This window comes from Mustela putorius, unplaced genomic scaffold, assembly GCF_011764305.1.
Source record: "Mustela putorius furo isolate JIRA1106 unplaced genomic scaffold, ASM1176430v1.1 tig00003962_pilon_pilon_pilon, whole genome shotgun sequence".
Lineage (NCBI taxonomy): Eukaryota > Metazoa > Chordata > Mammalia > Carnivora > Mustelidae > Mustela > Mustela putorius.
This window is the reverse complement of record NW_025422106.1, coordinates 24,296,145-24,321,479: the sequence shown is the minus strand read 5'-3', so window position 1 is coordinate 24,321,479 and position 25,335 is coordinate 24,296,145. Positions and strand designations below refer to the sequence as shown.

Below are 25,335 nucleotides of genomic sequence, written 5' to 3'. Positions count from 1 at the left end.
TATTTATTTGAGACAGAGAAAGAGCACACATGCACTCACACACAAGCAGGGGTGGGGGGAGGCAGAGAGAGAAGCTGACTCCTTGTTGTGGCTAGAGCCTGATGCGGGGCTGTATCCTAGGACCCCAAGATCAGGACTTGAGCCAAAGGCAGACTAACCGACTGAGCCACCCGGGTGCCTCCAACCATGAATAATTTTTACCTTTACTAGAATGATTGTTCCTATACTAACTTACTGATAGGTTTCCACATTTGTGTACCAGGACTCCCTTCTTCACTTTCTTTATAATCTCCTTAGATCTTGGATTCTCCAAAAACTTCCCTTGTCGAGGGATAATAAAATAAGGGAAATAGAGTGCCCCCTGACTCCTTCCTAGCCAACAGGCCTTGTCTTAGAATTTGGAGCATAAATGGGGAGTTGGTAAGTTGGGATATTATTTGTCTTTTGTTCTTAGACTGCAAGTTCTTTAGCAGTGGGGACCCTGTCTTGTGGGTTTGTTCTTAATTGTGCCTGGGATGGGAGGAGCACAGGGATGAAAGTGTTCAGCATCACCTCTGTGCTCACATTTACCTGCACCCTGTGAGCTCAGTGCTTTAGGGAGATGGCAAATGGGCTTTAATTGCATGCTCTGAAAGTCCTGAACATTTGCTAACAGGTACCATTGGAATTTGGGTTTCCACCTATGTTGGCTCCTATATAAGAGGATAGAGCCCTCCCTTTTAAAACATTATGAGGTTTTGGGGCATCGGGAAGGCTCAGTTGGTTAAGCGCCTACCTTCGGCTCAGGTCATGATCCCAGGGTCCTGGGATTGAGCCTCGAATCAGGCACCCTGCTCAGCAGAGAACCTGCTTCTCCCTCTCCCTCTGCCTGCTGCTCTGCCTACGTGTGGTCTCTCTCCATCTCTCTAATAAATAAGTAGAATCTTAAAAAAAAATTACTTAGTTTTTTTGTTTAGTTTTGTTTTGTTTTAAATACTTGGCATATCTATAGAGGTGTTCCAGATGGATAAATTAAGAGAATGATAATTTATGCTGTCCACAATACTGTGAAGATTCACACTGAAATTTCTTTTATTTATTTATTTTAAATATTTTATTTATTTATTTGACAGAGAGAGATCACAAGCAGGCAGAGAGGCAGGCGGTGGTAGGGGGAAGCAGGCTCCCTGCTGAGCAGAGAGCCCAGTATAGGGCTTGATCCCAGGACCCTGAGATCATGACCTGAGCCAAAGGCAGAGGCTTAATCCACTGAGCCACCCAGGCGCCCCTGAAATTTCTTTCAGTACTGAGTACTCTTACTGTCTTTAAAATGATTCACTTCTCAGAAATTCAGTTTTCCAGGGCGCCTGGGTGGCTCAGTGGGTTAAAGCCTCTGCCTTCGACTCAGGTCATGATCCCAGGGTCCTGGGATCGAGTCCCGCATCGGACTCTCTGCTCAGCGGGGAGCCTGCTTCCCTCTCTTTCCCTCTGCCTGTCTCTCTGCCTACTTGCGATCTCTGTCTTTCAAATAAATAAATAAAATATTTAAAAAAATTAAAAAAAAAATTCAGTTTTCCATACAGCTTTTCAAAAGTAAGAGCAACTGTTGAGGAATTGAAATTGGGTATATTTTAGAATTCTTACCTCCTGTATTGTATTGCTGCCTCTGAACAGCTTCTCTTTCCTTCCTTGCTCCATAGTTCACAAAGCATTTAGGCAGTTCTGAGTGACAGTTACCAGGGCTTCCATAAAACCTTTATTCCTCAAAATGTTCTAATTTGTATTATTTCATTTTATTCTTTCAGCTCTGAGGTAGGTGGTATCAATGGTGGAAATTCTCTTTTATAGTTGAGGAATAGCCCAAACCATTTCACTCATAATTCTGAAGTTAATGGCAGGACAGACTTTATTGTGAGGGTCCAGAGACCTACCCACCCGGCCACTGCCATTAATGTCTCTTTGGGTCATTGCTTTTAGATGGTTTATAAAAGACTCAGGAGTCCATAGTGAGTTGATTTTGGACTTGAACTAAAGAGACAAGAGCCCCTTAATAATTCTAATGTTGCCTATCAGGGTATACCCAAGAAGCATTTTTAAATATTTTTGGTGAACAGTGTGTAAATATGTGAGGAAGATTCGGAGGCAGATAGTCTCACATTCAGAGTAACATTTCCTTCAGTACTTGAGTGAGACCATCTGAGTGTATTGTTGTTGTTGTTTTTAAAGATTTTATTTATTTATTTGACAGTGAGAGAGAGATCACAAGTAGGCAGAGAGGCAGGCACAGAGAGAGGGGGAAGCAGGCTCCCTGCTGAGCAGAGAGTATTGTTAACCAAAAGTCGCCAAAACAAGGTGATGTGTTGGAGAGGGAGGAGGTTCAGACTAAGATTTTTGTACTGTGGACTTGGTATCCAAAGTTTTGTTTTCCAAAAGTTAGGCTGGAGTATTACATACAGTGTTGCTTAGGCCCGTTTGATCAATGTGTAACAAATCTGTTTCCTCAATATAACATGCCTTACCTCTCTCTATAATGCATCTGCATTTTTAGCTTTTTTCTGACTTGAGTATTGACGATAAAGAGAAACTATATTCAGGGTGACAGAGACTTTCAGACTAAAAATAAAACAGTGGTTCTCATTAACCAAGGTCAGGGAGAATGTGTGTACAGTTTGAAAAAGTTCCCTAAGATTCCCTTCACTCTCACTAGTTGAAAATGCATTGAAATCTACTTTCTGCTAAATACAGTTGAAGTATGATAATGACAAGTATTAACTGAGGTAGTTCCATGGGCTTCATCTACCATTCTAAGGGAAGGGTATTTGGGAAGTATAGGTAGAACCACAGTATTTTTTTTTTAAAGATTTTTATTTTTATTTTTTTATTTTTTTTAAAGATTTTATTTATTTATTTGACAGACAGAGATCACAAGTAGGCAGAGAGGCAGGCAGAGAGAGAGGAGGAAGCAGGCTTCCTGCTGAGCAGAGAGCCTGATGCAGGGCTCGATCCCAGGACCCTGGGATCCTGACCTGAGCCGAACGCAGAGGCTTTAACCCACTGAGCCACCCAGGTGCCCCTACCACAGTAATTTTAAAAAAGATTTTATTTATATATTTAGAGAAGAGAGAGAGAGCTTGAGTGGGGTGACGGGGTGTGGGGGGACAGAGGAAGAGGGAAAGAAAGAATCTCCAGCTGACTCCATGCTGAGCACAGAGCCTGATGCAGGACTCGATCTGATGACGCTGAGATCATGCATGACCTGAGCTGAAATCAAGAGTCTGACACCCAGCCAGCTGAGCCACCCAGGCACCTGGATAGAACCACAGTATTAAAAAAGCTTCTTGGTGCCCTTAATTTTAATCCAGGAGGTATTATAGGTCATAACAGTATGAGTTTCCTTCCTCATGAGAAAACTTAAAAGTAAAACTGAAGTGCTTTTTAGTTACTCTTATTTCCTCATCATTCCTTCCTTTATGAATAATCTCATCAGTTATCTTCCTGTGATACTTGCCGTACAAAAGAAGAAACACTTTTTTGGAACCACAAGACCTGAGTTCAGGGTCTAACTCTGCCATTTGCTGGTTTAAGTTGCTTAAATTTCTGAGCTGCCTTAGGACTTGGGGAATGTTAATTGGCTTGAATGAAGTGAGTTGGTATCATTCTGTGCCTGTTATATAAATGTAACCAGCATTCCTCCTGGTTATGGGTGAGTTAACTAGTTCATGATTGATAGCTGTGGGAAAGGGATAATTAAGCTAAAATAGGAATAGAGAGAGAATATATACGTTTTTTTTTTTAAAGATTTATTTATTTATTTGTTAGACAGAGAGAGATCACAAGTAGGCAGAGAGGCAGGCAGAGAGAGAGAGAGGAGGAAGCAGGCTCCCTGCTGAGCAGAGAGCCCGATGCGGGACTCGATCCTAGGACCCTGAGATCATGACCTGAGCCGAAGGCAGCGGCTAAACCCACTGAGCCACCCAGGCGCCCCAAATATATACGTTTTTACCTTTTAAAAAAATTTTTACTTTTTACATTTTTACCTTTTTATTTTGAAATAATTTTATATCTGTAGAAAAGTTGTAATAATCATCCAAGGAATTCTGTATATCCTTCACTCAGATTCTTCAGTTAACATTTTATTGCTTGCTTTATCATTCATTGGGAGAGAATGTTTAGCTAACAGCCGTAAACAGTGTTTACAACATGTAAGCATGTTTTTACTTGCCTTATGCCATGCACCAATCCATTAACATACAGGTACTATTATCTCCGTTGTGTAGAACGAAAACCTAGGGAGGTTAGATCAGTTGCCTGAGATTCCACGATAGGTAAGTTGCAGAGGTTTGATAGGAAAGTCCATGTTTTACACCACCTTCCTCTGCTAGTGGATCTGGAGACTTGCATTTTAGCGCAGGTTTTGCCGCTAACAGTAATATGGTCATTGGAAATTTATTTCACAGCAGTTCCTTTGTTTTCTAGCAGTTTCCCTTCTTTTCATGGAACCCAGCTTTCCTGGCCCTGACTTGCCTCACTGTAGAGACAGGTTACCATCAATGAAGTATCTTGAGCTTTTTAGGTATATAAATCAATGCTTGATCTAGTATTGCTGATTAAATATAATTTGTTTAAACAAAAATAAAAACTAAAGTTTGTATGCAGAGTTTGTTGTTGAAGTTATGGTGAGTTGTGAGTACACTCCTTTACCCACACCTAGCTTACATATGAAATAGATGGAACTGCTGTAATTTGATCGATGTTCTCTTTTGCAAGAGCGATAAACCAGCAGAGTTTTTCTTACTGGGCAAAGGATCCAGAGGTGCTGGACTATTCCTTGCTCTGAGCACCCTCCTGAGATGAAGATTCTTTACTCTTCTTTCTGTTTGACTACTGGGCCCTGAGCATTTTGATTCTAGGAGATTGGGCAATATGACAACAGGTTTGGTCTTTAGATTATCTCCATTTTCTTTGAGTTGAATCCACCCCCACCCCCAACCCTTGGTTTGATCAGTCATCTCTCCCCTTGGTGTTGACAGAAGTAGATTTTGTGGAACCTTGAACTGAAAATTGTAAATTTAGTAGTTTGTGGGCCATATGTGGCTGGCAAATGTGTGTTTTTGGCTTGCCTAAAGTCTTAACTTTTCCCATTAGTAGCCAACATTTAAAAAAGCCGGAGGTTTTCATATAAAAACCTAGCTTTTAGCTTTTCTTTAAAAGGGGGAAAAATGAGGGGCACCTGGGTGGCTCAGTGGGTTAAAGCCTCTGCTTTAGGCTCAGGTCATGATCTCAGGGTCCTGGGACCGAGCCCCGCATCAGGCTCTCTGCTCAGCAGGGAGCCTGCTTCCTCCTTTCTCTCTGCCTGCCTCTCTGCCTGCTTGTGATCTCTCTCTGTCAAATAAATAAAATCTTAAAAAAAAAAATTAAAGGGGGAAAAATGAAAGGAAAGAGATGATGATCCTGGGCCTACAAAGAACAGAACTGGAGTGGAACAGCCATCAAGTGCTACTGTCCCCAGTAACCTATTTTGTACCTGGCCCCTGTATACACTGTAATTTTCAGCTTTAGATCTAGAACTTGAATTTTTGTTTTAAAACCTGGAGGGAAAAAAAAAAAGGAGAAAAAAAAAAAAAACCTGGAGAAGTACAATTTGATGGGTTAGTGTTGAGTTACCCTATCCATGGTTACAGAGTCCTGCTTTCTTGGGTAGGTAGAAAAATAGCTTATAAATAAGATTAGGGACTTACAGAATCAGAGTATTTTCCCTATCCTTGTCATTGTTTCATTTCCATTTTTGTGGGGCAGAATGACTCCTAGATCTGAGAGCGCCAGTGATCAACACTGTATTCCCTGCACATGGGCGCCACTGCCAGCAGAGGGTGCTATCCACTCACCAAGCCTGCTGTCATGTTGGCTCCGCTGATCGGCAGCTGTTGGGCATGTGCCCTGGGTCTGTGTGAGACTTTGGGCATGTTCATTTGGTTCCCATCCCTAGTGCCCACCCCTTAGACCCTGGCCAGGTTATTGTGTCACTAGGGACTGTGTTCAGTAACAGGAAACTGGGGAAAGTTTAATTGTTTTCTCCTCTCTCTTTTTCCCATGCAGCTGAACAAAAGGTTCATCCTCAGTTTTCTCCATGCCCATGGGAAGCTGTTTACCCGGATTGGGTAAGTGTGCAGGATGTTTATTTTATTTTCCTACATTACAAGTCATTTTGGAATTTAATATTGTTAGCAACTAGACTGTGTTTGTAACTGAGGGCACAGGGTGTGAATTCTTAGAGGCCTCCACCTTCTCTTCACTCATTCTGCTCATGAAGTTTGGGAACTATTATTCTGCATCCATCTGTCTCTTCTTTCTCTATATTCATTAAAGCCCCCTATTAAACATCCAACCCCCACCTCTAATCCCACTGATTTCTCTTTCCTCTGCCTTGCAGCTCAACCTCTAGTGAGCTCCTTAAGGAAATCATACTCGATCCCTGGGTACAGCTACCAGGGGTCCTCCTTGGGGAGAATGCTGTCCATTAATTTTCCCTTTAAAGAGAAGAGTAACATTTTCTTTCCTCTCACATTTTCTCATCCTTCTGAACCATACCCTTTTCTTCTCTGCTCAGGTTCCTGCACCATATTGCTGATCTCTGTAAATGCTAAGACTTCTCTTTGGTTTCCCCATCCACCGTGGATTTACATAAAAATCTCAGGGAGGATGGTGTGTGCAAAACCCTGTTACTTCATCCATTAAATCCCTGGAAAGAGATCATGTCTTGAGTATTCCTTTCGTGGATCAGAGATTTTCCTCACTGTATAAAACCAGTGATCCTAAAGCCTGATGACTATACCGGCCTAGGGGTGTGCTGAATGCCTCCATAGTGTAGGAGATGAGTAAGTGGCAGCATGCTCTTTCATGGGTCTTCATCTGCGTCTTCATATTTTCTGAGTTGGAGGTTTTATTACGAACTACCCTTTGAGTTATATCTTGGATTATAGATCCCCCAATATTGTCAGTGTTTACTTCACTTTCTGCTGTAACCTTCTGAGTTTATCTGTAATGCTTTAGAAGTTTTCCTTAGTGGGAGAAGCAGAAAGGCTTTGTCTTGCTTCAAGAAACACTGTTAAAAAAAATCATGGTGAATTAGAAAGTGTGCTTGTTACGTACTCATTTGTCATCAGCCTGGACAAGAGTGACAGTGATGGCTGGCACAAGGATAGTCTTGATTTTGAAATCACTTGGGAAACTTGGAGTGGTGCCAACAGATGCATCTCTATTGGGAGAACTAAGTGTAAAGCAATTCACTTGGGAAAAGGAAATCAGGAGTGTCAGTAGTTCCTGTCCTCCCCCATCCCCTCTCCCCATAGGCTCTACCCTGGCAGGAGTTTTTGCTCAACACTGTTGTATTCCTAGTGCCTAGCATATAGTAGGTACTCAGTAAATATTTGTTGTATGAGTAAATAAGTCATTATAAGAAATGGACAGATTGTAAAAGACTGGAGAGAAGGATCTAGTATTGTAGTAGGTTGTAGTAGACCCAGGCCAATCACTGGTGAGTCATGTAAAGCTCTAGCTACAAGGTGGGCAAAATGTTATGATCAAGGTCATTTTATGAAATAACGTGTCACAGCAGGAAATACTACTAGGTTGCACTTAAAATAGGAACTATGGCTCCTCTTCTCTTTATTATCCTTTTTCTCGTTTAAAAATCTTTCTTACTACCTTATTACCTTTCCACTCTGTATTTCTCTACTTTTTTCCCCCTTTCCTGTGTTCATTAAATTTTCATGTACTGTGGTGTTCCGAGTCAGTATTTCTCAACCTTTGTACTGTTGATATTTTGAACCTTATAATTCTTTATTGTTGGAGGCTGTCCTGTGCGTTGTAGGTTTAACAGCATCACAGGATTCTCCCCACTATGTGCCAGTGCTATCTGTGCCTCTCCCCACCAGTCATGACAATTACAGATGTCACCAGACAATGCCAAATGTTCCCGGGGGGACGGAATTGCTCCTGGCTGGTACCACTGTTCTTTTAGAAATGTAGAGAGCTAAAGAAGTTCTAAATCTTGGTCTAGAATATAGGAATATTTAAGATATATTTTTGTTAGGTCTAAGTGTTTGGTAGAATCTTAATTTTGTTCCCTCTAAAAAATCCTCATAGTTACAAATATTTTGGAGGAACTTTGCAAAAGAACCACATTAATGATTAAAAAGTTAGAAAATTGGGGCGCCTGGGTGGCTCAGTGGGTTAAGCCGCTGCCTTCGGCTCAGGTCATGATCTCAGGGTCCTGGGATCGAGTCCCGCATCGGGCTCTCTGCTCAGCAGGGAGTCTGCTTCCCTATCTCTCTCTCTGGCTGCCTCTCCGTCTACTTGTGATTTCTCTCTGTCAAATTAATAAATAAAATCTTTAAAAAAAAAAATAAAAAAAAAATAAAAAGTTAGAAAATTATTTCTGAGAGAAAAATTTAATCTCAACAAAATTAAAGTTAGAGGCACCTGGCTGGCTTAGTTGGTGGAGCATGTGACTCTTCATCTCAGAGTTGTGGGTTCTAGCCCCACATTGGGTGTAGAGATTGCTTAAAAATAAAATCTTAAAAAAAAAGCACACACAGAAAGTTAAGGTAAAAAAAAAAGTCTATTTAGAGATAGCTGTGGGGTAACCATTGTTTAAATACAAAAGAGTCATAACCAGATAGTTTTGATTTCTATGGGATTACAGTAAGAGAAAAATAGGCTTATGTTGCTGCTGAAGAGGTTTGGGTTAGGTGTAAGAAAATTTCACAGAGGGAAGATGTTTGGGAATTTTCTTCTCTGGAAGTCTTTGAAAAAGAATAGATTATCTCATTTGTCAGAGGTGGTTTGCTATGGTCCAGATTATTTTTCAGGATGTCTTCCATTCCTGCATACAACATATTCTCTTGGCAAAAAAATAAGGCTAGTCTACTTTCACCTTCATAAGAAATGAGTTACAGTTGTGTTCACATGAGGAAAATATATGTAAATTCTAGGCACTCCAGCCCCTTGATGAGTATTCTTGTGTTCTCCTGAAAGTAAAAGAATTGAGCCCCATGTTTATTCTGGAAGGCAGAAACAGCAGTAACTTCTATTGGTGGGGGGAGAAGCATAGTAGTCTGTAAGACTAGAAAAGGAGTGAGCCCAAGCCACACACAACAACATGGACTGTTGCCTAATTACCAAGAAGATGTGAAATGTGGGAGGCGTTGAAAACGAATTAAGAGTGAGGAGATTGTAATGGGGAGCAGCTGAAGACACATCCACTGTCCCGCCTGCCTTTTGAGAAAAGCCCCGGGTTGCTTTTGCTCTCTGGGTCTGTGTCTTCTCTGTGCCAGGTGTTCCAAATCTCATCTGTATCTGCTTGAATGCCTACTGTGTGCAACACAAGTCTCCCTCCTCTGTGTGCAGGGAAAAAGATGTTCAGAACATTAGGTGGAATCAGGTGCCAAAAAGTTTTGTTTTCACCACTGACTAATTACAAGAGCTTGAGAAGGAACAAGTCAAAGCCTCAGTTTCCTTATCAGCAGTTTAAATAGATGATGTCCAAGGTCCATTCTAGTTCTTATGTTGTGTAGCACCATGGTTTTATTTCTCTCATCTCTATCCTGTCACATGGTTTAGTTCTGTTTGTTTTTGTTTTGCTACTGGATTGCTCCTGTCTTGTTCAGTTTTCCTAAAAATTAAGAAGTTGAAAAAAGTTAGGAAGCCTGATTCTTTTCTGCAGAGAATGTCATCTAGCCCAGCTGTGTTCCTCAGCATCTGAGAGGTTGGGTGCTGTCCCGTTAGTCACTGTCTGAGTCACTCCCTGTGTAGGTCCCAGCGTTGTCTGAAAGACCGATTTCTTGAAACTGCCATTCAAATGAGACAAGGTGTCTCTAGAGATCACTTTGGAAAACAGTCACTTAAGTCTGCAAAACACTTATCCTGAAAATGATTGTATTTTCTGCAGTTTTTAAGGATAGGGACCAAATCCTCTCAGGTCTCAGGCTCAGGAAGAGGATTCAGGCAGGGATCCCGTATGGCTCCTGACAGACACTTTCTCTCCTGGTGAGAGGCTGATCAGACCTGCGCCCGGACTCCACTGAGAGAGGTTGGGAAGTCGGCAGACTAGAGACTTTTGATTTGTGACAAATAGCATAATTTTGCTTCCCATTATTGCCTTGGTTAAAGTTACCGCTTTAGTTTTTACTTGCTTGCTTAGTCACGCTATTTGCACAGCTTCAAGGTCTCTTGGAATTCAAAGACTGATGTATTTATCTTGGTCTTTGAATTGTGAAAAATGCAATGTTTATGTCTTGATTTATTTTTAAAATTATAAATGTTTTATATACAAAAGCCCGACGTATTTGTTGTAGGGAAAAATCTATTAACTGCATACAGTGCTCATTGTAAAATATTAAGAAAACCCAGTAAAGAAGAAGTAAAAAATTGCCCATCTTCTCACTGTCCAGAGATAACTCTCCACCCTTAATACTTGGTGTATATTTTTATCTTTTTATCTATACATATCACACATTAATTTTTTTACAAATGTGCGTAACAAGGGATATTAAACTATTTTAAAAGTGTTTTCATTCAATATATACTGAACTTCCCCCATATGATTAAAAATCTAATACAACTTTTAAAAAATGGAATTCGAGCACTGGGTGTTTTGTATTGTGATCTAACTGATGAATCACTAAATTCTACCTCTGAATCTAATAATATGCTATATGTTAAGTTGAATTTAAATAAAAATTAAAAAAAATAGAATTCAGTTATATGGATGTGCCATCTTAATGATCTGCTATTGTTAGGCATTTTAGGCTGTTTCCAATTTTTTGCTGTTATAAATTACCATCTTTTTATGCTTTCTCTCCTCTGCTGCTACTGCTATTGCTGTGTTGTGTTTTTTTAAAAAATAATTTTATAAAACTGTAAACATAAGCTGTGCATTGTATTTATCTCCATTTCAGTATAGTTTTTATCCTATAATATTGGGTGGAGCAAAAAGAAGGATGTAAAAATACTTACAGGTAGTTTGAGGCTCAAATCAGCATTTTAGTAAGAAAACTGAGAAGCAGAAACCCCATTATTGAACCTTGAGGAAGGATCTTTCATCTCCATGTCCCTCATTTATTGCTTAACAAAGCTACTTTAGTCTGAGTGGATTCACCTTCCCTCATATCTCAGAATTGAAGTTATTTTAAACTAAATCCTTAAGTATTTGATTTTTTCTTTTGTTATAGTCATGTTGAACTAGTTGAAAGGCAAAGGGAGGATCTTTTTTTTTTTTTAACTCAAAAAAAAAAAAAAAGTGTGAACATTTGACCTGGTCCTCATTTGAGACTTCAGTCTGACCTAGGGAATTAATGGATCTGTTTCAATTCCCATCCCAGGGAAGAGGCTTCCTCAGACACAGCTTCGAAGCAGGACTGTCCCACATGACACCTCTGTCATGTTGTTCTGTGCTGGCTCTCTGCTGCCTTTCAACACGGAGACACATGGCTCTGAAACTTGCCCATTGTGGCTGCTTTTCAAGCAGAGTGAACACTGCTATTCTCGTAATGAGAAGTGCTAGTCCCCCTCCCCACCTCCAACCAGAAAGAGTGCTGCACAGTGTCAAGATTTAAAATGAAACCTTTGTTATAGCCCATGGGGAAAAATGGATCCATTCCAGCCCCAAACATATCACTCTCTGCCATTCCAAACCTACCAAGAGTTTTAATGGTTCTGAAACTTTTGGAAGGAAAAATAAGGTTCTTTTTTTTCCCCCTTGTTTTTTGGAAGGGGGGGGCACTTGAAATGGCACGCTGGGGAAAAAAGCAAATACATGGCATGTTTTATGCCAATGAAAATGAGGACAGCTCAGCAGAGGAGGGAGCTGGGAGTATAAACTGTAATTGACCCATAGCTGTGGCATGACTCCTGGGTACTAGAAGGTCAGTAATAGGAGTTGCCATCCAGGGGCAAGGAATGAAGATTGCTAAAATGCCAGAAAGCTCTGGAGTTTTTTTTTCCTAATATGAGGATGGTACTACTCAGTGGTAAAAGGGCCAAGGTTCAGGTGAAACCAGAAGCACCTTTCTCTAGGACTTGAAACTGTTTTGTATCTTTTGAGAAGGATTCCCTTCCTTGTGGCTTTCCAGAAGCTATTTATTAATCCAGCCTGGAGCTGTTCCTCACCCCACCCCCCACCCCCCAGTGTACCACAAGGAATTTGTTTGTTTGTGGGGAGGGGGGTAGAGGATGGATAAAAGATACTTTGCTGACCATGAATTGTTCGGTGTGGCTCTAAGGCCCATGTGCCTGGTTTCTCTCTCTAGCACCAAGTTTGAATTTGCTTTTTATTTTCTGAGGACTAGAGCTGTGGTTTGTTCATGTTGCCAAAGGAGCTCCAGGCATGCACCACTGTTTGGGATTCAGTGGCCACATTTGGCAAGCAGTGGTTTGAATGACCTCTCTTTAGGAGCCCTAGGTCACTGGCTGGATTTCTACCTCCCTACATTATAGGCTTTTCCTGTATTGGGAGTGGCAGTTGGCCAGGGCGTTAGATTTCCACTGGCCTGAAAACATACAGACCGTGATGAGCAGAGGCTTGTGAGAGGGAGGAGGACAGCAACACAGGAAAGACTGAAACAGATCATTTTGGGGGGGGGGTTGGTGCTTGGTTTAGGGTTTCTTTGAGGGGAAGTCTGGGATCCCTAGGTGGAGCAATTAGTGCGATAGTAACCAAAAGACAGCAGCAGAACTATGTCTGGTTTCCTGAAGCAAAGTCTTGAGTGAAGACTCTCTAGATTCATGAACCTCTTTTCTTTTTTTTTTTTTTAAAGATTTTATTTATTTATTTGACAGACAAAGATCACAAGTAGACAAAGAGGCAGGCAGGCTTCCTGCTGAGCAGAGAGCCCAATGCGGGGCCCAGTCCCAGGACCCTGAGATCATGACCTGAGCCGAAGGCAGCGGCTTAACCCACTGAGCCACCCAGGCACGCCTCATGAACCTCTTTTTATGGAACACAGTTTTTCATACCAGAGAGTATGGGGGATATGTAAGTTGTAGAGCTTTAAGGAAATGTGTTCACTGTTCACAAAAATTGAGTGTTTCAGAGAGAAACTTTGATTTCAGCTTGAATCCAGTGGTTGCCAGAGGTTAGGAAACAGCATACCAAAGCCTCATAACTCATAGTAATGTATCCAGAGGTTGAGTTGTTTCCATCTCTGATCCCTGATCAGTTGTTTCTCTTAAACGTGGTCATAACCTTAGAATACCAGGAAGGTTTGTGAAAGAAAACATCCTAGACATTAGTGGTCTGCTTTCAGAGAGACACGGGGTGGGTGGTGAGAGTTTGCATGCATACATGCGTGTGCACCCCAACTGCTCTTGGGCACATGCTTGCCTGAATGAGCTGGCTCTATTTGCAGGATGGAGACATTCCCGGTGGTGGCTGAGAAGGTCCTCAAGGAGTTCCAGGTGCTGCTGCAGCACAGCCCCCCTCCTATTGGAAGTACCCGGATGCTGCAGCTTATGACCATCAACATGTTTGCTGTACACAACTCTCAGCTGAAAGGTAAGGAATGACTAGCGTCTTTCGCTACATAGATAAGTCTGAATCTAGCTTCTTTCATATGCTGCCACACATTCCCCCTGATATGCACACACACACACACACACACACACTTCCCTATCATTGCCTCTCAGATTTTTAATTTACTCTCTGAAATCTGTATGACTCTCTAGTGCTTGGGTGGGATGAAAGGAGGGAATCATGGGTATAGAGCTTAATGTGCAAACCCAGAGATGCTGTTGCACATCTGGCCATGCTAAAGGCAGCAGCAAGGCCTCTTGGAGGCTACAGACCCAGAGCCTCTCCCAGGGGAGAGGCATTGCTGAAATGTTTCATTGCAGAGACCATACGCTTGGCAGGGTTTGGGAATAGCTGTTTCTGGACTCATGTACCCTGTTTGTTCACTATGGAAAAGTCTAGTTCCCTATGGGCTATCCCTTGTGGGAGCCTGCCAGGGAGTACGAACAGTGAATTGATGAGCTTTGGTGACTCAAGCTGGAAGCACAAAAATCACCAGGCCTAGAATTTGGCCATTATACTGGTGTACATTCTAAAATGCTTTTATGAATACTGGGGTTTTTTGACGTGGGGGGTAGGGAGGGAGGGGCTGATTGGCAAGATTTTCAAATGTTCTGATGACCAGGTCACTGTTGCAGGATGTTACCAGGATCCCTTCCCTCCCCCTCCACCCCACTTTGGTAAGGATGATGTGGTTTGACTTGATGGAAATATGGGGGTGACATTGTTTTGCATGTTTATTTGGTCCACGTTGCCAAAGAATCGTTTCAGAGCATTGACAAGAGAGTGTTTGGTCTCAGGGCTGGAAGGTTATTATCTGAAATGCCAAGAAGTGGAAATCGTCCGGTGCAGATTCTGTTGTAAAACAGACCTTGTCTTTCTGGACAGAGTGTTGCTAGTTCTCTTGTTGCATCTTTTCTTAGTGCTTTCTCACTCTGAAGTTGATTTACTTCCCTTCCCATTTGTACTTGGGGGTTATGCCTCAGCTTGCTGGTCTTGGGGGTGGTGGGTTTCTCCCTTGATGAGTGTGTATGCTACACTTTCCCTTGAAAACTTGGTTCCTGGGGCACTTGAGTGGCCCAGATGGTTAGGTGTCTGCCTTCGGCTCAGAGCCCCACATCGGGCTCCCTGCTCAGCGGGGAGTCTGCTTTTCCCTCTGCCTCTGTGCGCTTTCTTTCTCTCTCTCAAATAAATAAAATCTTAAAAAAAAAAAAGGGAAGGAAAGAAAACTTGGCCCCACCTGGGACTTTCTCTGCAAGGTCCTCTGCTCGTCCACCTGGGTTTTCAATCATATCTGATTTTCTTCTCTGTGATGCCTCCTACAGCACTGAGAATTCCCAAGCAGAAGTTGAGATGCAGAGGCTTAGGTGCCTTTTTGAGCTTGGCTAATTATTCCTGAGAACACCTCTGAGGAAACATGTCATCTTGAGAGGCAATGGTGGTTTCCAGGAAGGAGGAAATAAAGTTTGTGAAGTGCTGGCATGGAGGGCCATGAAGTCCTAAGGGGAGGGAGATTGATCCCTTCACCATTACCCTGCTGGTTCTCCTACCAGGTGGGAAGCTCACCCGCCTTGGGAGATGGGGCCTCCTGCGCTGCCCTCCTATTTATTTTCCTGCCTACCTCTAACAGCAACATGGGGTTCAGTGAGTTGCCCATCACAGAACTGCAGCCTCTGCTGAGGTATCATTCTAGCCTCAAGTGACCTGTGGTCACAGAAGGTGTGAATGTAGAGGACCTGTGGCTCTTGCCTGCGAAGCATCTGTAGTCAGCAGCTTCGGCTCCATAGAAAGGAATACCTGGGCCTTTTCATAGGCCACCAGTGAGTCCTTTTCTTGTAGCTGCTGTTAAGTAAAGGTTAAGAAAATCTGGGTGAAAGGAAGGTGAGGTGGTGAGAGCAGAGAAAGAAGAAAATAGGTGATTCTCCCATTTGAGGCCAAGGTTCTTTTTCTGGGAGTCTTCTCCATCATGGTTGGTTATAATGAAGACTGCTCGCCAAGAAGGACGTGTCAGAGCCTGGGCTTGAGATTGCTCATTTCTGGCCTTGTCCTGATGCTCACCTCCAGGAGGCAGCTGGGGCCAAGGGGAGTCTGAGCTGAGGTGGTCAGAAGCTCCAAGGATATTTCAGGGAAAAACAGCCTGGGCCACAGGATATAACACTCAAGTAGGTCAGAGAGCTCTGCGGACGTGCTGCCAAGTACCTGGTGTGCAGTTGAGGCGGCCATCCAGACCCCACTGTGTGGGCTGCCATTGGGAGAGGGGTGAGCAGAGCACTCAGCGGGGCTGGTTGGTGGGAAGATGCACTTTTCCATTTCCCAGCACATGAGTCATCTTCTCTGGGCCCCTGCGCTGTGCTTGCACGGACAGTGGCAAGAAGGGGGTGTTGTGGCTGAGTAGCAGCATCTGTGCCGGGGGTGGAGAGAGAAGGGGGTTGGGGAAAGGGTAAAGATTTAAATCCTTCACTAATCAGCAGCAGTTTGAATCACATTTTTATGAGTAAGGAAGTGATAAATCAGCCCTGAGTGTTCAGCCCCCAAGTCCTGTCAGCTGGTACCCTTCTGAAGACTTCTCTCCAGGCCATTCTGCTTGCTGTCAGAGTCGCCACCCAGTCACAGAACCCTGGCTGGCTGAAACCGGGAAGCGAGGGCCTGATGCTGCCTGGCCCTCCCAGGTGCTTGGGGTCTTGGTGATTTGGCAGTTACTACAAGTTACAGAACATCTGGACCATCATTTTTCTTTCCATTCTTTCTTGGACATGTCCTTCTGGGTGGGTGTTTGCATATGTCAGTTCCTGGACTCTGTGGAGAAGGAACATTCCAGCCTGAGGCAGAGGTGATCTGTGGCCCCCAAGGCAGTTGGGATCCTTTCAGGCTGTGCCTGGGCCTTCCTTGTAGATGTGGTACCCAAGGAGTATGATTTGAAGAGCAACAGGGACGTCCTTACTAAAAAGTATGTTGTTTGTTGATGCCTCTGATTCATTTTTTGTTTGTATTCAGTGCTACCCTTGTATAACTGTCCTCTTTTCAAAATATCAATCGTTCAGGAATAGAAATGATACTAACACTTTAGCGTGATTTTTAAATGTGCTTTCCTTGTGATAAAGAGAGATGTAGAACTGTTTAAAAGCTACATCTCACAAGTAAAAATGGAGTAAAAAAAAGTAAAATAAAAAAACCTCAGCTAGTGGTGAGTAAAAGGCATCATTTCCCTTTTCCCTGGAGCTCAGGAAGACAGAGGATGGGACAGATTTCCCCCTTCACACAGGGGGAAATAAATGGAGTTCTCCTACATCATTTAACAAACTAAACTTTCAGATCTCTGCAGTGATCTCAAAACCTATGAATTGAGGACTGTTCGTGGGAGAGACTTCTATCTATCTCCTCCTCTCATGGGCCCTTTGTAAAAATTCTACTTCAGTGGAACTGTAGAGCCTACTGAAGTTGTTGGGGACGGATAAATTTGAGAGATGTTTGGAGGGGTACTTAGCAATAAGTCTGTACTGAATGCATGGATGAAGAAGGCCACAGTTCCAGGCAAGCCAGCGCTCATTGAACAGTGTGTTCCTTACCTGGCCTGTGTCCAAAATTGTCCTTTGGCGACTGATGGGTGGTGGTGAGATAGGTGGTTCCCAGAGTGATGTCAAAATTGGTAATCTCTCTGCAGCATTCCTGAGCTGGAAGGGAGAAATGGGGCCTTCTCCACGTGCCTAAGCATTTAACACTTCAGTGGCCGTCTGATGGGCTGACATGATGTTGGAGGGTGAACTGTTGATCTAAACCATAAACACTCCCAAGAATTTTAATTTTTTGAAAATTCTGTAATTTAAGGAAATAGACTCTAGTTTCTTGAAGAGGAATAATTGAAGCAACATTTGTGGTAGGGCATCACTGAAACCCATTGCATCCCCCATCTGTGCCCAATTTGCTCCAATCTGGCCTCCCCCGCCCCCCCCTTTCTCTCTCCCTCTTGCTCTCTCTCTTTTTAAAAAAATATGTTTTATAATTCCTGGAATCAAAACCATCTCAGGCACACACTGTTTTATTTTACTGTATTATTGGATTATACTTCCTATAAATCATTGGATGTTATTCATTGGCCACCACTGGAATAACTTCCCTTTTCTGTGCCCTGGCCCCCTCTTTTTCCTCCTCCTTTTCCTCCTCTACCAGTTCATAGGCTAGGCCTCCATTTTAGCCTTGCAAGAAAAGCCCAGGTGGCAGCAAGAGGGCACCCAAGAGACACTTACTTGTCTTGTGTGCCGTTTGTGCACCCTGCTTTTAGGGAACATTTTGGGGCTGGGATTGAGGTCGGGCTGGATGGGCATTCCTTCCATTATCAGTTACTCTTGCTCTTAGGGTTTGTTAGTAACCCTGAATTGCAGGAGGCAGAGGGAGTGCCACATGTGTGTCTCCAAAGGGATTAGAGGATCACAGCTGTCTACATGGGACCAGTAGTGGGATGCTGGGATGCTTGAGATAGAGACCTCACACCTTCACACTGCTGTTGTGTATGCTGGTTGACTCTGGTTGAGAAGTCTGAATCACAACCAGAGTTCTTTGTTTTCCAGCTACAACCACCTCACAGACCTTGAGTATAGCAATCTGCTTCTCTGTGGCATTTCACTTCTGAGTCTCTTACCAAAGCAAAATGTATGGAGTGCCTAATCCTCTGCTTGTCAGAACAGTTGTACAGGAAATCCACCTTTCATAAGGGGTTAGGCTTGAGTTGAGCTGTATAAACTGTCCCTCTCATTCCTCCTTCTCTATATCTAGTGGCAGAAGCCCTTGGGCTTTTCTCCTAAAGGATCCATGCACGGGTAGATTTCTCCAGATAAGCAGCACTTCCTGACCTTCATTTTCAGAACGACTCAGTTTAGAGTAAATTAGCAAAGAAAGAGCCAGCTTGGCCAAAAAGTTTTGTGAGAAATGGATTCAAAGGTCAGAAGAGTCTAGGCTTTAGAAGGCAGGCCAGAGGAGGATGCATCCTTCAGCTATGCCCTCTATCCCTCTGGGGGAGATATAACTATCAGCAGCTTGCTTAGCACAGACTTCTTCCCTCAGAAGTCCCTGGAAAAGAGGAAAAAGTTAAAGAAGCGAGTGTGTCAGGGGGACTTCCCTATCTTTCCTGACTCTGATTTCCAGTATCCTTGTTTTTAGAATGTATCTGTTACTTGAGGTTGGGGCAGGAGAAATGGTAAACTGAGAAGCTAAAGAAATGAGAAAATTCAGTCACATCAATAAAATGAAGCCTCTTACCGTGTCAGCTGAAGGAATGGTTTCTGTGTTTGCCCCAAGGTGGCTGTGTGGTTTGGTGTCCTTGGTGCTTTGGTTTGGAGTGCTGAATCAAGAGCAGTGTCCCATCATTGCCCAGGAGTTCATATGGGCCGGGTATCTCCTCTCTCTTGCCATTTTATAGCTTCCCAGTTTGGTTTTCTTTTGCTCCAGGAAGGACTTACTCTGAAAGGAAGACATTATTGGCAGGAATGTTGGCAGCAGGGCTCTCAGCTGCCTTTCCAGAGTTCTCTGTAAGCTTTTCCTGAGGAGAAAAATTTACCATGTGTAGCTTACCAGGGGCTCAGGCCAGATATGTACTGTGTGTTGAAAACACAGGGGAAGCGGGTGTGTTCTGGGGATGGGCTGAGAGGGCATAAGTTGTACTTTGTATCCTACTCAACTAATGGTGGTCTGAGGAAGAACTGTAGCTTTCAGAGGTAGTGGCAGATAATAACTACAGCAAAGCAACACTGTGATGATGCCCGATGACATTTTTATAGTTGCTGCATGTGTTTTCATTTGATTTCTCCTATCAGCTGTCAGAGATATGTGGGACAGATATTTTTGTGTCCTATTTTATAGATGACCAGGAACATACCAGAAAGGTTTAATAATTTAAGCAAGGTTGCACAGCTAGCAGATTACACCCACATCTTAAGTGTCCAGCCTACTGTATCAGAAGACACAAAAACTTCTCCGGACTTAATTGAGACAGTTAATTATGCAAGCATTTGCTCCCCCTTCTCTCCAAAACTGAGCAGCTGCTGTTTTTTGATGTAAAATGTGATCCTTGATTCTGATTTGGGACTGAAGAGGAACGGTGTTAGAGATGAGGGAGTTAAGGGGGAGTCAGAATTCTCCCAGGCCGCTTGCACCTCTGGTGGAGCCAAGGTAGTAAGCTGGCAGAAGGCTATGGTTTGAGGGAATCAAAGTTGTTGGTGTTCCATGCTTACCATCCTCTTACAGCAAATAACATTGTTCATGACCAGTTGGGAAAAGAAATATTCGTTTTTGTCTTACTTTGGGAAATGTAGTCTCCTTTTCTCTTTCTCTCCCTTTCTTTCTTAAAGGACTTTTTAGGAACATTTTTTCTTATTTTCATGATCTTTTCTATTATCTTTCTTGCTTTTGCTTTTAAGAAAGAGGCTTTTCTCATGCCATTCTTAGAGGATACTGTGATTCTTATTTTTGGCCTGGGGGAAGGTAATACATCATTCATGCAGAAATGAGGATGAGAGTATAAAACATTTGAAAAGATGAAAAAGTGAATATACATGGAACCCCTCTCTAGGTTAAGAAATAGAATGTTGTTAGCACCTCAGAAACTCCCTGTTGTGTTTTGTGCCCCTGGTAGTTCTCCCTCACCCTTACAGGTACTTGTCATCCTGACCTGTGCAGTTCATTTCCTCACTGTTCTTTATAGCATTGCTATAAGCATGTACTCTTAAACAAAACATAGTTTGGTTTTGCTTGCCTATAAATGGAATCATCCTTAATCATATATTTACATTCTTTTCTCTCTGGCTTATTTTGTTCCATTGTAATGTTTGTGAGTTCTGTCCATGTTGATGTGTGTGGTTGTAGCTTATTCATTTTCATTGGTATAATACTACATTTTATTCATATATCACAGTTTACCTATTATTTTAAGGATATTTGAGACAGTGAAGTTGTTTTCTCTTTGGGGCTGTTATGAATATTGAATCCATTGACAGTTGTAATTATTGGAGTGTTTGGATTTATACATACTATAGTATTTTTTAAAATTCAGTTTTATCAAGGTAAATTTATACACAATAAAATGAACCCTTTTTAAGAGTGCATTTCAGTGAGTTTGACCAATTTATATACCTGTTTATATACCCGGATAACTAATCATCACAGAATGTTCCATCATCCACAAAATTTTCTTTGTGCCCATTCCAGTTGATCTCCATTCCTACCCCTGGTCTCAGGTAAACCACTGATCTGACTTCTGTCACTGTATATTGGATGTCTTTTCTAGAGTTTCGTATAAATGAATCATATAGTGTGTACTCTTGTTTCTGGTTTCTCTTGCTCAGCTTAATGTGTCTAAGATTTACTCATGTTGTTTATATGGATCAGTATTTCATTCCTTTGTATTACTGAATAGTATCCTACTGTAAGGATATACTAAGTTTTGTTTGTCTAGTTACCTGTTGATGCACATTTCGGTTGTGTCTACTTTTGGGTTCTTACGAATAAAATTGCCATGAACCTCTTCCTGAAAGTCTTTTGCAAACATGTATTTTAATCTCTTGGGCAAATACCCAGGAGTAGATGTCCTGGGTCATACAGTAAGTATATATTTAACTTCATAAGAAACTGCTCAGCTGTTTTCTGAAGTAGTTGAATCATTTTACATTCCTTACAGCAGGGCGTAAGAGTTCTAGTTCCTTTGCATCCTTGCCAACATTTGGTATTGCCAGTCTCTTTTACTTTAGCAATTTTGGTGTGTATGCAGTACCATTTCCTTTTGGTTTTAATTTCGTTCTGTGTTTCCCCTCAGTGACTGAGGATGAGGAGTGACTTTTCATGTGCTTATGCTATTTGTATATCTTCTTTGCTGTGTGTGTAAGTTTTTGCCCATTTGAAAAATCAAGTTGTTTGCCTTTATTATGAAAAGTTTTTAAAGGTTTTTATTTATTTATTTGACAGAGACACAGCGAGAAAGGGAACACAAGCAGGGGGAGCGGGAGTGGGAGAAGCACGCTTCTACAATCTGGATATAAGCCCCTTGTCAAATATATGTGTTGGTGTTTTTTATTTTTGTTTTATTTATTTTTTTTTTTTAAAGACTATTTATTTGAGAGAGAGAGGTAAGGAACAGAGGGAGAAACAGACTCTGCTGAGCAGGGATCCTGACGCAGAACTCCATCCCCAAACTCCAGAATCGTGACCTGAGCTGAAGGCAGGTGCTTAACCAACTGAGCCACCCAGGCTGTATGTTTTGTAGATATTTTCTCCCAGTGTTTTCCCATTATCTGTTCTGTTTCCTTTTTTCTTCTTTCTTACTTTCTTTCAGATTTATTTTTCTACTCTTTCCCTACTAGTCTCCTTTCTTTTATTAGTGGTTACCCCAGGAACTAAAAGCATGTGTACTTACCTTGCCAAAAGTCAAGTTATTCAGTATTTTCACTCTCCTCCCAGGTAATACAGGGACTATGGAATACTTAAATGCCCACCATTCTCTTCTCACTATGTCTAATTTATATGGTACCATTGTCATGTATTTTCATTCTTTTATTTTCCTTTCAAACCCTCCAGGACAAATTGTTGTTGTTTATTTTGTTGATAAATGTTTGTTTAGAACCACCCATATATTTACTACTATCTTTTCATTCCTTTTTTGCATGTCAGACCCTCCACCTTGGGATCATTTTCCTTTTGCCTGAAGTATATTCTTTAGAACGTATTTAGTGAAGTTTGTTTATTTGAAAGAGAGCGAGCCCCCACATGAGCCCATGAGGTTGGGGGGCTGGGAGGACAGAGGGAAGGGACAAGCAGAGTCCACGCTTGGTGCAAAGCAGGGCTCAATTCCATGACTCCGAGATCATTACCTGAGTCAGATATCCCAACTGACAGAGCCACCCAGATGCCCCTAGTGAAGTTCTTTTGATGACATATTTTTTTCAGTTTTTATTTGTCTGAAAAGGCTTTATTTTCCTTATCCCTGAAAGACCTATGTTCACTGATAATAGAACTCTAGGTTAACAGTTATTTTTCCTTAAGCCCCCATTTCAGATAATACATTGTCTCTGGGCTTTCACCATTGCTGATTAACAGCCAAGCATCAGTCATATTGTTTCTCTTTTAAAAGTAATCTCTTCTCTTGGGGCGCCTGGGTGGCTCAGTGGGTTAAGCCGCTGCCTTGGGCTCAGGTCATGATCTCGGCGTCCTGGGATCGAGCCCCGCATCGGGCTCTCTGCTCCGCAGGGAGCCTGCTTCCCTTTCTCTCTCTCTCTGCCTGCCTCTCTGCCTACTTGTGATCTCTGTCTGTCGAATAAATAAATAAAATCTTTAAAAAAAAAAAAAGTAATCTCTTCTCTTTGGATGTTTTCCTAATGTCCAGTTTTAATGATTGGTTTAAGCTTGGGTTTATTTATTTTTCTTGCTAGGGATTTGTTGGGCTTCATCTATCTGTGAGTTGGTTTCAGCAGTTTGGGAAAACTGTTAGCTTTTTTAAAAAATACTATATCTGCCATGCTTTCTCTTCTTCTGTGACTCTGCTTAGTCAAAGTTTAGACCTTACTCTGTCTTTAATGTTTCTTAAATCTGTCTTTCATTTTTAGGACTTTGTGTGTGTGTGCACGCTGTATTGCAGATGACTCTTTCAGTTCACTGAGTCTTTCCTTAGCTATATCTAATGTGATAAATATGCCCCAATGAGTTTTTTACTTCAATTACATATTTTTATTACCAGATATATTTTTTCAAATCTGCTTTTTTTTTTTTAATAGCTTCTTGTGCCCTGAACATGTTTGTGAGGTTGTCTTTTCTTTCTTTCTTTCTTTTTTTTTTTTAAGATTTTATTTATTTATTTGACAGACAGAGATCACAAGTAGGCAGAAAGGCAGGCAGAGAGAGAGAGGGAAGCAGGCTCCCTGCTGAGCAGAGAGCCCAATGCGGGCCTCGATCCTAGGACCCTGAGATCATGACCTGAGCCAAAGGCAGAGGCTTTAACCCACTGAGCCACCCAGGCGCCCGTCTTTTATTTCTTTAAAATATATTAAACATGATTATTTTAGAGACTCTCTATAGAAGGGGTCCTTTTAGGTGAGTTTCTGCTAATCTCTTATTTCTGCTGTGCCTTGTTTCCTGTGCAATTAAAATTTTTTTTCTGTAACCTTATTTTCTATGAAACCTCATTAGTGGGAATTCTTGGAAATCTGGGATGAATATGGGAAAAGGATTTGGGTGTTCTTCTGTCCACAGCCTGGTGATGGGCAATCTAAAGTAATCATTCTAAATTCAGATATTTGCTTGAGGTTTTACAGACCACTCAGGTAATGTGAATTTAGGCTGCACACTCCTGTGAAGGCTTGTGCATGATCCATATTTTCAGTGCAGTATTTTTTCTCTTTTAGTCAGCCCCAGCGTTTGACATAGTCACTTTTCCAGCTGTCTTTTTAAGGGGCTTTATTGCTGTCTTTATTTCTGACTCACCTTCATACCTTGGATGTAGCTCTGTGGGGTGCCAGCTTAATGACAGAGATCTTGGGCACTCTCTTAGGTTAGCTGTACCCATGAAGTCTTGGAAACCAAAGCTCAAGTTCATCAGGTGGCACATTCTTAGGGTAAAGTCTGGCTGTATCCCACTTTAAATCTCTAGTTTCCCATCTTTACTCAATCTCTGACCAGAAGATTCCTTTTTAATTTCCTACCTCATGTATGCTTTCTGAAAAGATTTTTAAAATACTTTTTCCAGGATAATTAGTTGTTTCCTTGGGAGAGGAGATCAAGGTACTAGTCTGCCTGACATGTTATTAGAGGAAATGCTGTGACTCCTTTTTTCTTTTTACCACCAGGCATGAGCGTTTGTGTAGCTCTGCATGAGTAATGTGACTGGGGCACCTGTATCCAGGGTGGCGAAAGCATGTGTAGGCTGCTTTTCAAAGAGTGGCTCTTTTTTCCATCTCCTACAGTCGAGTTTTATGACACGTGGTATTACTGGGCCCACATTTTTAAAAATTTCCAAGAAGTGTTCAAGGTATAGACTACTTAGAAAGCTCACTGGGTGGGGAAGAAAGGTAAAGGGAGGGGAGAGGGAGGCCTGCAGCTGAAATGGCAGAAACCAGTTATTACCAAGAGGGTCTGAGCTAGAGATCTGGAAAAGAGAGTGCTCTCTAGTTTCAGCCACATTACACTACATATCTGGTGAACCCTGTTGGCCCATAAAATCCTTTCCATTAGTCAGAGTACTCTGTGCTTTTGTTCTTGACTTCTGCTGTTCTTAGAGCTGTTTTTGCTTGTGTGGGTCCGTTTCCTTTTTAGAAGGCAGATTGTCACATATTTAGAAATTTATTTTACTGTAATTGCCGTTTTCTGGCTTCTTTAGGCCCCTTTTCAGATATAGGACTCCCATCTTGAAGCTTATTTAGAAAATGCCCATGTGATCCCTTGCCCCAAGTGCCAGCAGCAGATGCAGCAGTTGACACGCTGTAGGGAATTTCCAACTGCTGGGCAGGTTCTGAAATCCAGACACGTGCTGTTCACACTTTGGCTTCTGAAGCAAGGATCAGCAGTTGAAGAGGGGAGGGGCTGGCAGGGGACTGGAGGGAGAAGGATCTTACAATGCCTGCCCCAGGCTTATGGCTGTGTCAGCTTGCTTCATCCCTTCTCCAGCTGGCGTTGGCAGGGTAGAGTAAATCACTATAGAGTGGTTATGAGCCAAACTCACTGGGGGCTTCATTGAGGCACACCTGTGACATCATCCTGTTATCACTGCTTGTTCTGCTTAACCTCTTTTCACCTCTCCCCTGAGAAAGGGTGATGCC

General features: G+C 42.2%; 1 protein-coding gene across 3 annotated transcripts in view; it reads left to right on the top strand.

Moving 5' to 3' along the window:
- Window positions 1-25,335, top strand: part of SMG6 (SMG6 nonsense mediated mRNA decay factor) — a 245,642-nt gene that overhangs the window by 45,878 nt on the left and 174,429 nt on the right. For all 3 annotated transcript variants that reach the window (XM_004746840.3, XM_045070314.1, XM_004746841.3), the window contains exons 9-10: window positions 6,076-6,137; window positions 13,386-13,531. In XM_004746840.3, coding sequence (XP_004746897.1) covers window positions 6,076-6,137; window positions 13,386-13,531 — 208 coding nt within the window. The remainder of the gene's footprint in view (window positions 1-6,075; window positions 6,138-13,385; window positions 13,532-25,335) is intronic.